Source organism: Phoca vitulina, unplaced genomic scaffold (genome assembly GCF_004348235.1).
Source record: "Phoca vitulina isolate PV1807 unplaced genomic scaffold, GSC_HSeal_1.0 scaffold24, whole genome shotgun sequence".
In the NCBI taxonomy this organism is placed as follows: Eukaryota; Metazoa; Chordata; class Mammalia; order Carnivora; family Phocidae; genus Phoca; species Phoca vitulina.
The window spans coordinates 8,057,600-8,071,496 of NW_022589727.1; the positions used below are offsets into that span (position 1 = coordinate 8,057,600).

Genomic DNA, 13,897 nt, shown 5'->3' on the forward strand with positions numbered 1-13,897 from the left:
CCCCCCCCCCCCCCCCCCCCCCCCCCGCGGGGCTCAATCCCACAGCCCTGAGATCATGACCTGAGCTGCAATCAAGAGTCAGACACTTAACTGACTGAACCACCCAGGTGCCCCTCATTTTTAAAATAACCGTGGGGTGCTGCTGGCATTTAGAGTCTGAAGTCAGAGATGCTACACACCCTGCAGTGCTTGGGGCAGCTACACCCGAGACGGCAGTAGCGTGTGCCCGTGAAAAACCCCAGAACAGGTGATTCAGGTCGTTTCTAATAGTCTAATATTATACTGAACTACTGTTATATTTAATATTACTTTTACCATAGTTTGACAGTGTGGAGGGAGACCCAAGATTTATAAAGCACAGTCTCTGCCCTCTAGAAGCTAACAGTCTAACAGTGGAGAAAAGATTGGAAGAGAAACAAGGACAAAGCAGCTCAGCATGACTGAGGTCAGAGAGGATTATAACTAGAAGAGAGGGAGCTGATTTCTGGCTGGGATTCAGGGAAGTGATGTCAAAGCTGGGCCATCAAGGAATAGGATTTGTCAAAGGCAGAGGGAACTGTATGATCTTCAGTGTAGGTGCGAAAGTACAGGGTATGTTCCAGGAACAGCAGGGTTGATGGATTAAAGTAGACCAGGGTTTGCATATCATACAGTACAGGGAGAAAAGACAGCCAATTCAGAACTTTGCACATCTCCATGGAAGGGGCAGAATGAAGAAGCAGAGTGATCCAAGCAGACACAAGGAAGAAGGAAAGCTAAGAGAAGAAACTAAGCAGTAGCGCATCTAAAGCCAACGGATTAAAGAATTTTTAAAATCTCATCTGTTTCGCAACAGTAAATGCTAATAAAGAAGTTAGGGGAAAAGAGACAGGAATGGTCCTGGCTTTGCATCCAGGAGCTGTTTTGGTAATGTCAGGCTGAGGCAGGACCTAAGGCTGGAGAACCAGAATGAATGAATGAATGTCGGCCACTCACTTGCTGTCGTATAACACACGATGAAATGCAGAAAGTAGGAAGAGAAGTCTTTCCTAACGTGAAAGAGAAAATAATGCATGTGCAGAGCAAAAGGAACCAGAGAAAGACCTACTGAAGATTCTGGAGCCAGTTCCAGAACTATAAAGCAAAAGCACAGTTGGGAGGTAGGCCAGATACAAGGCACAGGAGAGAGACTTACTGGGGATGCTTTGACTTTTATGCACCTCTGTGTGAGTACAACATACAGTGCATGGTGAGTGGGAGATGTTCCAAAGGAAAGCAAAGATAAATATAAAAAGTTTTGTTATATGTCACAGAAAAATCATCATGAGCCAGAGAATTTCATTATTTAAAGCTCACCTTTTACTTAAGTGTTTCAGTAATTTAAACAGCCTACTCCTGGCTCCATTTCTCCCACACTAGATGACAGAGCTTGAGGACAGACAGACGGAAGAGTGGCTACAGTGGTAGCAAGGACCAGGGACTGGAGGCAAGGTCAATTATTGGGGAGATTAAAACATGTTTATTTTATTAGGTTGTTTTTCCCATCTGTCCATTTTTAGAGTGTAAGAACGATTTGATCCATATTCAAACTCTACAAGAATTCATTCTTCTAGCTACAAAACACACCTAATTTCATTCCTATATGCAACTGAATAACTTACCACTGGGTCATATTCCCAAAGTTGGTTGCCTTTTAGGTGGTGGCATTTGAGCATTGTGACTGGGCCATTAAGTTTGGAGACATCCAAGCAAAGGTCATCTGTTCTAATTTCTTTGTTGGCAGTATAAGAGAAAACCTGAAAGAGGCACACATATTAAGCTTTAACACTGAAAGAAAGCAGCCAATAATCTGGCAGAAAAAAAAAACCCAGTATCTCGAGATATGTGATTTTTGAACTTTATTAATGTAGTAGTAGGAGAATAAACGACTCAGAAAAGCTACCACTAATTTTGCACAGAGGAAAGAAAAAATGACCTTGAGTTCTCTGTATACACTGAGTGTATTATCAAGGGCTGTCATCTGTTTGACTAAAAAGGGCAAAGTAAATCTCATGCACAGCAATGTAAATACAGTTCTCACAAAGGAGCCTTTTACAAATGTTTCACTTAAAAATAACTATTAGATTGAAAGCTCCCTTCTCCTAAAAGATCTCTATTATTGTCTCTTCATAGGTAGGAAAATATTTCCTGAATGACATAATGAGATAAAAGGGGCAGAACATAAAACAAATCCAAAAATTATTCCTTTTAAAGCTTTACTAAAATACTCACCTGGTTACCTCCCATACCATGACAGTTAAAAATTCCAACTTTTTCATTCTCTTTTCTAGCCATGTTATCTAGACACTGATTTGTTTCCACATTTCTTATCTATGGGGCAATAATGAAAATAGAAGTTAGAGGTAAACTAGACAAGCATACAGATATGTATGCACATTAAAGTCGACCTAAACTTTCTACTACAAACATACACACAGTGTAGACTGACAGCAGAATGCTCTGTGGCCTCACTGCGCTATCAATTCCTTCTAGTTTCCCCACATTCCAAGTTCCATCTTGATGACTGTCTTGGAAAGAGAAATAAGAGATGTCCTCTTGTTGGGTAAGATATTTGGTAATCGTCATGATGTGTAATGACAACTGAGGTTCAACATTATCAGGGACCCTTAAACTAAAAGACGTGATGAAGGAGAAGAATGGAGCTCTTCATCATTGGAGTAGATACTCCTCAACATAAATAGGATCCCAATGTTCTCCTTAATATAGCAGGAAAATAACTACTGATGGGATGGTTTGGAAATCTGATCTAGTACCTCCCTATGAAAGTTGTTTTAGAATGCACCTAAATTATTTGAGAGTAATGATGATTACAGAGGGCATCCAGTAGTTTTAAGTTTTTAAAACAGTGGGTTTGACAAGCAAATGTGGATACCTCAACTTAGGGCCTGGGCAGGGAGACATGTGTGGAATGACAGCAAGGCAGACAACCTCCTGTGTTGGCTGTTTGTGTTAATGTCTCCAGCGCTGTCTGGCAGAACTTTCGTGACAATGGAAGTGTTCTGTACTTGCGCCATCCAATGCTGTAGCTACTGGCCATGTGTGGCTATTGAGTATTATATTTTTTTCTTTTACTTCTTGCTATTGAGCACTACATATGTGGCTAGTGTGACTGAGGAACTGACTTTCAAATTTTTAGTTCATTTAAATATAGCCACGTGTGGCAAGCAGCTACCACACTGGATGTGCAGGACTAGATGCTGACACATAGGATAAAGTCTTCCACAGTTTGAGAGGGACTACTTGTCAATGATGGGAAACAATATACACACATGTTAACGAAGCTGAGTTTTCATATCTTTAGCCCTCTGTGAAAGACTCATGGAAGTGCCCATGTCTGGTTCATACTTTCTGGAATTAGGGGATCTAATCTTAAGAGATCTAAATTATTTCAAGGAGGAAAGTTAGCAGGCTAATGGTCTTTTTTATAGGATTTATTTATGTCTGAATAACACACCTTTCCTTACAGAGCCAGACCAAAACGGTCACAGGCACCATGTACAAATGTGAGAATGCCAATGGGTGAGGAAATAGGAAATAGGAAGCTTTCTACTTGGATCATAGCAACATCTGAACTGTGGTGGTCGGCGGGGAAAGGGCTGCACTTCTGAGGTATGTGGAGGCAGGTGGGCAGGAGTGAAAGCTTAGGGTAAGGGGACACGCAGACGTGGGCTTCTCTCCTTACTCTAGCATTACTAGCTACAAGACTGTGACCGGTTAAGCACTCTAAGACAGTGATTTCCAGAACCACGATCTGAACAAAATTTTCCAGCCAAGTGTTGACACATGCGCCACTATACAGGGGTTTTGTGATCGAATGTGTCTAAAAATTACCAGATTAAACAGATTTAAATAGGTTTCTTTGCTGAAGGACTTCTCAAAGCCGTTTACTATACTGTGACTCTTGGTAGGGGTGGGGATTGGTGGTAGAGAAGGATGTAAGATATAAAAAGCAGCATTTCCCAGGGCGCCTGGGTGGCTCAGTTGGTTAAGCGACTGCCTTCGGCTCAGGTCATGATCCTGGAGTCCCGGGATCGAGTCCCGCATCGGGCTCCCTGCTCAGCAGGGAGTCTGCTTCTCCCTCTGACCCTCCCCCCTCTCATGTGCTCTCTCTCTCTCCTCTCATCCTCTCTCAAATAAATAAATAAAATCTTTAAAAAAAAAAAAAAAAAAGCAGCATTTCCCAAACATTTCTGGCCCCAAAATCTACTCCCTCCTCCCCCAATCCCCTGCCTTTCTAACCAAGCACCTTGGGAGGCATTCTTTAGAACACAGTAACTGGGAAAGCTGGCTCTAAGAACCTCAGTTTCTCATCTGTGTACCAGGAGTTACCAGTCTCTCTCAGGTTTGCTGAGAGCTCTCAATGAGGTAACACATGCAGAAGACTAACAGAAACCGACACATAGTAGGCCCAGGAGGACGGTCAGGTTTTCTTCCTTATCCACACATTGCACAACTCTTCAACTGCTTTTTGAAGTAACAACTTAGACGTACGTGGCTATCACTACAATATTATTTTTCACCTTGGAAGGTGAAAATAACTGTGAACACACTCATTCCTGGGAAACAAGCAGGAACCCAGAGGTTTCTTAGTTTTTGCTCAGTCTCCCCCAGAATCTTGGTACCTCCACCAGGTGGAACAACGTGGGCAATTAAAGGATTTTTGGAATCTAGTATAATGGAATCTGGATTCATTTTTCCCCCCTCTCTGCCATAGGAGAAATATTGGTTGGATGTGAGAAAGAGTATGGGTATTAATGGTTAAGAGCATAAGCTCTCAAGCCATACTGCCTATGTTCAAATTCTCTCTCTTCCATTTGGTGGCTGTGACCTGATGATGTGGCCTCAATGGACTTACTGTCAAGTGGGGATAACAGCACCTGTATCTCATAGTGTTGACATGAGAATAAAATGAGTTAATGTTTGTAAGGCGCTCAGACCAGCACCTGACACAGAGAGTTCATGCTCACTAAATCTTAGGGTTATTAGATCTGCCTAGAGAAGCCATCGGTTAGTCCATAAGACTGGCAAAGCTGTCAAAAGGTCTGACTTATTTGCTTTCTGTGGTTGTTTTTTAGAGTATTTATCTCCTTGATTAACAGTTATTAAATATCACAATGAAACACATTTACTCAGTTCCAGGTCCTACAGAAGCTATGAGAGTCAAACTTAGTGAAGGCAGAGACTAAATTCGTACCTCTCATTCCCCTTTCTACTCTAAAATCCTGTGATTTCAGGCTTCTCTAGACCCTTTGAAGTATGACAAAAGATCCCCAAAAGGCTGAATTCCAATTTTTAGCACAGTAAAGCTCACACAAGTGGAGCTATGATCCCAGCACAAGATCCCCAGCTGCACTAGGGTGGGCGCTTAAGAAGGACCCCAGACCCAGAAGTTAGAGCTTTAATCTGCATAGGGTGGCCTGATACTAAGGGCAAACAAGCTTAAGACCATCTGCTTTGTTAAAAAGGCAGTGACAAGCAGGCCACGGACGGTAAAATCTGCTCCTTTCATAGAAAACCAGCTGGCAAGAGGCAGGTAAAGAACAAACTTGCCTTGGCAATCACCTACTGTGGGTTAGACAAGTGGCTCTTTGAAAAACGCCTGTATTCTGGCCCAGCGAACAATGCCTAGGTGTTATCCAAAATTGGGTCAGTTCAAGGGAAAAAAACAACTCATTCTCTATTCTATAGGCAACTTATACTCACAACTATATGGTCAACTAATCTTCGATAGAGCAGGAAAGAATATCCAATGGAAAAAAGTCTCTTCAAAAAATGGTGTTGGGAAAACCGGACCACTTTCTTACACCACACACAAAAATAAATTCAAAATGGATGAAAGACCTAAATGTGAGGCAGGAAACCATCAAAATCCTAGAGGAGAACACAGGCAGAAACTTCTCTGACTTTGGTTGTAGCAACTTTTTACTAGACATGTTGCCAGGGGCAAGGGAGACAAAAGCAAAAATGAACTACTGGGACTTCATCAAGATAAAAAGCTTCTGCACGGCGAAGGAAACAATCAACACAACTAAAAGGTAGCCTATGGAATCAGAGAAGGTACTTGCAAATGACATATCTGAAAAAGGGTTAGTATCCAAAAATCTATAAAGAACTAATCATACTCAACACCCAAAAAATAATCTAGTTAAGAAATGGGCAGAAGACATGAATAGACACTTTTCCAAAGAAGACATCCAGATGGCTAACAGACACATGAAAAGATGCTCAACATCACTCATCATCAGAGAAATAAAAATCAAAACCACGATGAGATACCACCTCGCACCTGTCAGAATGGCTAAAATTAACACAAGAAATGGGTGTTGGCGAGGATGTGGAGAAAGTGGAACCCTCTTACAACGCTGGTGGAAATGCAAACTGGTGTAGCCACTCTGGAGAACAGTATGGAGGTTCCTCAAAAAGTTAAAAATAGAACTATCTTATGATCCAGCAATTGCACTACCAGGTTATTTACCCAAAGGATACAATGGTCAAACGGTAGCCTGTGCTCATGGGCTGAATGGTTTCACTCCCGACTCACCACTATCTGTCACCAGGCTCCCCTGTGTGATGTCCTTGCTCTCCGACACCCTACTCTACTTTACATCTCTTCCTCATTCCCCAGACATCCCCAACATCAATACCCTCTCTTGACTTTCAACTGATGATCTTCTGTTCAATAAGGAAACAGAAGAATCTGAGAAGAGCTTCCTCATACTTCCACTACAAACTACCTACTTCTACCCTCAAATCAACAACTGACCTTAACACTTGCCTTCCTATTTCAATGGATGCCATGTCTTCTCATCCTGTCCCCCACCATGACCATCTACTAAACAGGACTCCTACAATCAACGGCTCTTTTTTAGCAAACAAAAACAACCCTTCCTTTACCTCCATATTCCCCTTCAGCTACCAACCATTTCTCTGCTCTCCTTTAAACAAAATTTCTTCCAAGACTTGCCACACTCATGATCTCTCCACTTCCTCTTCTTCCTTGAAACCATCAGGGATTTTGTCCCTACCAATCTCCATGGGAACCCTTTTGACACAGTGAGATGGAGCCTACTGACTTCTCCCTTGCCAGTCCTTAGCCAGTTCTCTGTACTAGTCTTTTCTCAATAGCCAACCACTTCTTTCCTGAAACACATCTTTCACTTAGTCTCTGGGACACCATTCTCTTGGTTCTCCTATTTCAGTGGTCACTCTTTCTAAATCTTTCTGGCTAATTCCCTCTCATTTCATAAATTCTAAATTGTTAAGTTTTCTATGGCTTGGTCCTCAGTCCTCCCCCTTCTTCTCCATCTACACTTGCTCTTCCCAAGGTGATCTCATGCAGTTTTGTTTTCTATATTGATAATCCCTAACTTTAGATCTCCATCCCCAATCTCTCATCCAGACAGCACATTTGTAAATGCAACGACCTACCCTGTATCTTTACCTGGATCCAATTTAATATGTCCCAAACTGCACCAGTGAGTGCCCCTGCACCTCTTCTACAAGCCTTCCCATCTGTCAACTTCCCTGTCTCAGCTTCTCAGGTGAAAATCTTAACACAGTCCTTCACTACCCTTTCCTTTCACCAACACTCCAGCTCTACTCCTGTCCTCACATAGCAATCTGATCCTTTCCCAATGAAGGTTTGTCTCTCTCTGGCTTCCCATCCTACTCAGAATAAAACCCAATGTGCTTACTGTGGCCTACCAGCTCTATGTTATTTGACCCTCGGTATGTCTCGACCTCATCTTCTACTACCCCCCCCACCCCTGTTCACCCCATTCCAGACAACTGGCCTCTGCTGTTTCTGGAACGTGCTAAGTACACTCTTGTCTTAGGGCCTTTGTACTTGTTCTTCCCTGTGCCCGGAATGCTCTTTCCCCAGGAATTCATATGGCTTGCTCATTCACTTCTTTAAATCTCTGCTCAAAAATCAAAACTCCGGGACGCCTGGGTGGCTCAGTCGTTAAGCGTCTGCCTTCGGCTCAGGTCATGATCCCAGGGTCCTGGGATCGAGTCCCACATCGGGCTCCCTGCTCAGTGAGGAGCCTGCTTCTCCCTCTCCCTCTGCTGCTCCCCCTGCTTATGCTCTCTCTGACAAATAAATTAAAAAAATCTTAAAAAAAAAAAAAATCAAAACTCCTACAAGGGCCCTTTTTCAACTGCCCCAAGCCCGCCAGCCATTCTCATTCTCCTTTGCCTTTCGCACTGCCTGCTATACTGTGTACTTTCAGAACCTGGCTTCCTCCACAGACTGTAAGGCTTGCGAGAGCAGAGACTTTATTCACTGCTGTATTCCTTGTATGTAAAATAGTATCTATCACATAGTAGATACTCTATTATTTGTTGAATGCATGGAAAGACTGTACAAGTGACAGCCTCCTATGGAGTGGAGGGTTACTTTTCCTGAGCATCAGGAAGATTCCATCCTGGGATAGGGCCTGGGTGTGGCCTTGTCCACACATATCATTTGCTGCTATGACTTATATTATATATGGTTTTTCAACTTTCCTTGTCAGTTCTTTACAATTTATCTTTACTTCTTTCAATCAGGTTAATTAACACCAGGACATTATCTTTAGGAATATATGCTTTCAACTAAATGGGTCAGTTTGTTAAGAAGTCTGCTGAAGACACTAAAATATTGAAACAAGAGTCCAACTCTGAAAGGTTAGGGGTGGAGCATTCTTATTTTAATAAACTATAACACGATGAAAAATTAACAAGATGTTAACTGATAAGAACTTCCTCACACTTGAGGTTATATAATTTTAGTATGAAGGGATTCCCTTGTTGGATGTTTAACCTCTACTGTTTTTGATGAATGAGAACATAAATAACCACACAGAATATATATATTTTACCTCTCCCAAAGAGAAATAGTGACGTGGAATCTGGGAATCAGGATAAATATTCTCTAGGTACCAAGAGAAAGGTTTGCATTGTAGTTTATGTCTTAGACCAAGTCTTGATGATATATCTCCATAATCTACCTTTGTAACACCTGTTGAAAGAAATAATTGACTCTGAATTATTCGTGTTCTATTAGGTAACACATTTCTATTTAAATACTGCATTTAATAAGCCAGGCAAATGGGAAAAGTGGTACCATTTTGGTGATGTGTGACTACGTAAGTGATATGCCATGAATCCATTGTGCAAATAAAAACCAAGGAAATATATTTATATGTGTTTTATTCTTTCAAAGAAAAATTAATTTTTTTTTTTACAGATTTTATTTATTTATTTGTCAGAGAGAGAGAGAGAGCGAGAGAACACGTGAGCACAAGCAGGGGAAGCAGCAGAGGGAGAGGGAGAAGAAGACTGCCCGCTGAACAGGGAGCCCGATGCGGGGCTCGATCCCAGGATGCTGGGATCATGACCTGAGCTGCAGGCAGATGCTCAACCGATTGAGCCACCCAGGTGCCCCGAAAAATTAAATTTATGTGAGAATGAAATACAACACTAGCAATATTACACACAAACGTTAAGTTTTCATAGGATCAGAAAAGTTTCACATATGTGAAGGCAAAAACCAGAATCATGATCTCTTTTGCCCAAATATTAAGCAGAGCAACTGTTTCCAGTCAGTTTCTCTCACACAAGTCACTGGTGTGTGAACTGCAACTTGACGGTATTGTAATGAAAAACGAGGCTGGAATGCTAACAATGTCAGGAAGACTTCTAGCTGATGGAACAAATGTTCCCACAAAACCCTGAATGGCAGAGAAGTTCCTGGACTTAAGTCCCTTGAGGCCTGCTACAGTGCTCTGCACTGGTCCTGAGGGACTCGAATTTTCATGTGAATGTTACACATTACAATTAGGTTAAAAATAAAACAGAACACTGGTAACACCTGGGCTGACAGTAATGTCTGCAATACTGGCCTGGACAACTTATTGTTAATAACATAGCAGCACAGTGCTAAGCACTCTGTACACTGTGTGTGATTTCATTTCTTCCTTACGACAACCCTGTGAAGTTGGTGCTTTGCCTCTTCTCAAAGCTCTTCTACCCCCTTCTTACCTCTTCTCAGATGCATCAGATCAGGGACAAGAAAGTTCTAGTCTTGTATTTCTAATGCAAAATGCTAACCTGGAGAAATAATATAGAAGAAATTCTTGAACTCATCCATCCACACTTCTGCAAGTCGTCTGTTATTTTTATTGATAATCTGTCCTGTGCCTCCTGGAAACGTGTAAGGTGTGGCTTTCCGAAACACATGTCCAACATGTGAGCAGGTGACAATCTCTAAAGTTCCTCCACATTGCCAAATCTGAAAACAATAGCAAAGAAGACCATATTAAGACCCTGATGGTTTAAAAAAAAAAACAAAAAAACTGTTCACATCTATGGATGTTCATAGTTAAAATTTCACAGAATCATGACCATACATACAGTGGAGCTCCTGCTATACGATCACAAAACCGGCACTTCCTCAGAAGCATACTTTTCTGTAATTTTTGGTTCTGATCAAACCAGAAGTTGAAGGTTAAATTCAGCAAAGATAGGTTAAAGGCTAAATGCAGAAAAGATAGGAGGTCTGGAACAGTATTTTTCTAACTACAGGCCAGGACTCATAAAAAGATCGTAAGTTCAAATTTGAATTAAGTTTAAATTTTAATTGTTTTTAAAGGTTTTATTTGTTTGAGAGCGAGAGCACGAGCTGGGGGAAGGGCAGAGGGACAGGGAGAAGCAGACTCCATGCTGAGCATCAGGGAGCCCGACATGGGGCTCAATCCCAGGACCCTGGAATCATGAGTTGAGCCGAAGGCAGACACACTTAACCGACTGAGCCACCCAGGTGCCCCAAAGTTTAATTTTAAATTCAAGTTTAAATTTTGTGTGTAGTATATGCATGGTTCATAGTCAAAAAACTTTCGGCATGGAGTATTCAGCCAGAGTCCTATCTGTTCCTCCTTTTCCAAACTTGTCATAGACTGTACATTAAACAGACCCTAGAAATCTAAACTGGATCTCTCATGAGTTATTCACTGGGACAGTGACAGCATACTCTGTCATCTTCATAAGAATAAAAACCAAAAAAAGGGTAAAAGAGGGATCATCAAGTTCGGGTTCACATTCTTAGTTTAATAAAATTATCCTTCTGCTCCTTTCAAAATGCATGTTTCTGTAAGATAAAAATCTGTTATTTACAATTAAAACAGATTTTGAGAAGTTTTGATTTTGTTAAATATTCAGTGTCTCTACTTTAAAGTTCTCCCAGGATCACAAAGTGATACAGCTGGATAGGATTTCCAAGTGAGCTAGAGTCCAAACCTCTCCTCTTATAAGAGAGCAAAGTGATCCACTAGGAACAAAGTGAGCTGGTTTAGATTACAATGCAGTTCAATGTGGTTTCCACTATAAGCTATGTGTCTCAGGTTGATTATTTTCAGAAATACGCAGTGTCACTTAACATGCTGATTTTAGTGCATGTGAAATGCTTAAGAGTTTTATATTAAGGTTGATTGGGTTAAATTAAGTTAGAGCAATTCCGGAATTCTTTTGCCTTTTTCTATTAAAAAATGTAAAGCCAGTAAAGTGACCAGGTTTTATATAAGAGAGAATAATTTTCACAACAGAAGGACAAAGCATATTACAGAAAGTGAAATTAGGTTTTTGGCAGTTGAGTACCATAGTAACATATAGAAACTACATATTGTTTTTTATTTTTAGAGCATGAATTACTTCCTTGAAAACAACAGAAATTCAAAACAACTAGGGAATCTTGTGTAAGTTTTATAGTTTAACTATTAAGATCACTGATTTGTTTAAAATATAGTTTATAAGGAACCCTTAATAGTAACATGAAATTTTTTAGGAACTGAGGTTCTGAAGTCTGACGAAACTCATACTAAATTCAATTTTTATTTAGAGATACAGAATATGAATAATTAAAGCATATCTATATTTAAGGTTAAATAAAAGATTATTTTTTTCAAAGGGAACTTACCCTAAAGGAAATTTCTAGGTTTTCTCCTCCCCAAATATCCATTCCAGCATCATATGTTCCAATTTCCTGAAAGTAATCTCTGTCTATTGAAAAAAGGCCTCCTGCCATTGTAGGTGTTCTGAAATTCAATCATAATACTATACTGTTAATTTTAAGAATTTAAAATTTACAATCAGTTTTTGTTTTTAAAAGTAGTCTCATTAACTGTTCATAACTAGAGAATAAATGCTTATCCTCACACTCTTCAGAAACTCTTACAGGGACCTAAGGACTTTCTGTTTTTCTGTTACACTATTTGGTCTTCAGACATGCTGACTGTTGGGCCTACCACCCTCTGTCACAGCTTGTGCCCGAGAGCCTTCTCTGCCCCATCCCAAGGCCTCTTCTGTTTTCAGTACCTTTCTTGGTCCTCAGGTCCTGACTAAGCTTCCATCTGAAACTCCTTAAATTGAAGCTGGTTGTCATATATCTCTCCATCTGACTGGGTATCTTCCCATAATTCCTGGCAACTACACTGACTATATTAACCAACTATATTGACTATATAACCAACTAGATTCACGTTAGCAACTCTAACATACCAGGTTCTAAAGTCAGGCAAATATTGCAAAGAGGTAGATTACATGGGATGAAAACAATGAGGTCCTTTTCCTATACCTAACAGAACCTTTCAGGAAAGGAGAGGAAGTAGAGAATACACTCAGTCACTCTTAAAGGGACTGTCAGTCTGACCAAGAATGGTACGTTCTCTGCAGAAGAAGGGCCCAATTCATCAGAACATGGCCAGGAATGTAGAGTGGGTGCAAAGAGGTGGAATTAAGCAGAGAAATGATAATGGAGGATGACTGAAATAAATGAATACCAGTCAACCATTTGATTTCCATGAAGGATGAATATGGAGAAAAATGGACTCCAACTAGAAGAAAATAATTAAGTTCCAGGGACAGAGGAGACTATGGTGATCACATTTTAGGATGAACTGTCACCTCTGATCCCATGCCCTAAGAACACACGGATTCCATGCTTTTGGAGTATGGCACATTTGCCTTTCCAGTACAGTCGTATCCAAATAAAAGTTAGGACGTACTTTGATTTTAGAAGAGAAAAAAAATGGAAGTCTACTATGTTAGAAGTCAGAGGAAACAGGCCAACACCCAGAATGACCATTTAGTACCAGGGTTTCTTGACCTAGGTTTTGAGAAATCTCTACATTTCCTAGAAGTGTATGCTCAATCCTCTGTTTGCACATGTGCGTTTTCCCCCTATTAGAGAAGACTCCTAGCTTTTATCAGATTTTTCAAAGAAGCCCACCGTCTACGAAATGTTTAGGAACTCCTGATTTAGATGGTTGTTTGAACTGTCAGCAGAAGAGTGGAAAAGTACCTTTGCTATAGGAAAGGACTCAGCATAGAATTAATGAAATTCTCCTCAGCTTTGCCAGAATGGGACCCGAGTGCAAGGGAAAGCAGGCCTGAGAAGCCCGGGAGGGGAGGAAGCTGAGGCCTGGCTCTGAAGGGCTCTCTGTCACTACAGAGGCAGCAAGCTGAGGCTGCCCCAACAAATCCCCGGATGGCGCTGAGACTCACGGTCTCAATTTCAAGGTTCTGAACAGCATCAAGATTCTTATCCCTTTCTGAAAAAAAAATCTATAGATGACCAAGTATAAAACAGAGGAAAAATCAGAATGTGTTCACGGAAATCTTTTTTTATACTTCTGTCAATTCTGGTTATTTTTATATCTGAGACAAGCTTTTCTAACCTCATCAGTCAGTAACTACCATCCAGATGGTACAAGTCTGAATTTACAAGCTTGTATTTTGGTGCTACGACCCACTTTTAGGTAATATTTTCACATTACACTTACACTTACAATTAATTAAGGGATAGTTGAATTTAAAGTTAAAT

General features: G+C 40.7%; 1 protein-coding gene across 3 annotated transcripts in view; it reads right to left on the reverse strand.

Annotated features, from left to right (window-relative positions):
- Positions 1 to 13,897, reverse strand: part of GALNT1 (polypeptide N-acetylgalactosaminyltransferase 1) — an 83,345-nt gene that overhangs the window by 5,293 nt on the left and 64,155 nt on the right. For all 3 annotated transcript variants that reach the window (XM_032421149.1, XM_032421150.1, XM_032421151.1), the window contains 5 exons: positions 11,993 to 12,110; positions 10,132 to 10,312; positions 8,901 to 9,040; positions 2,251 to 2,349; positions 1,641 to 1,775 (listed from right to left, as the gene is read on the reverse strand). In XM_032421149.1, the coding sequence (XP_032277040.1) occupies positions 1,641 to 1,775; positions 2,251 to 2,349; positions 8,901 to 9,040; positions 10,132 to 10,312; positions 11,993 to 12,110 (673 nt within the window). The remainder of the gene's footprint in view (positions 1 to 1,640; positions 1,776 to 2,250; positions 2,350 to 8,900; positions 9,041 to 10,131; positions 10,313 to 11,992; positions 12,111 to 13,897) is intronic.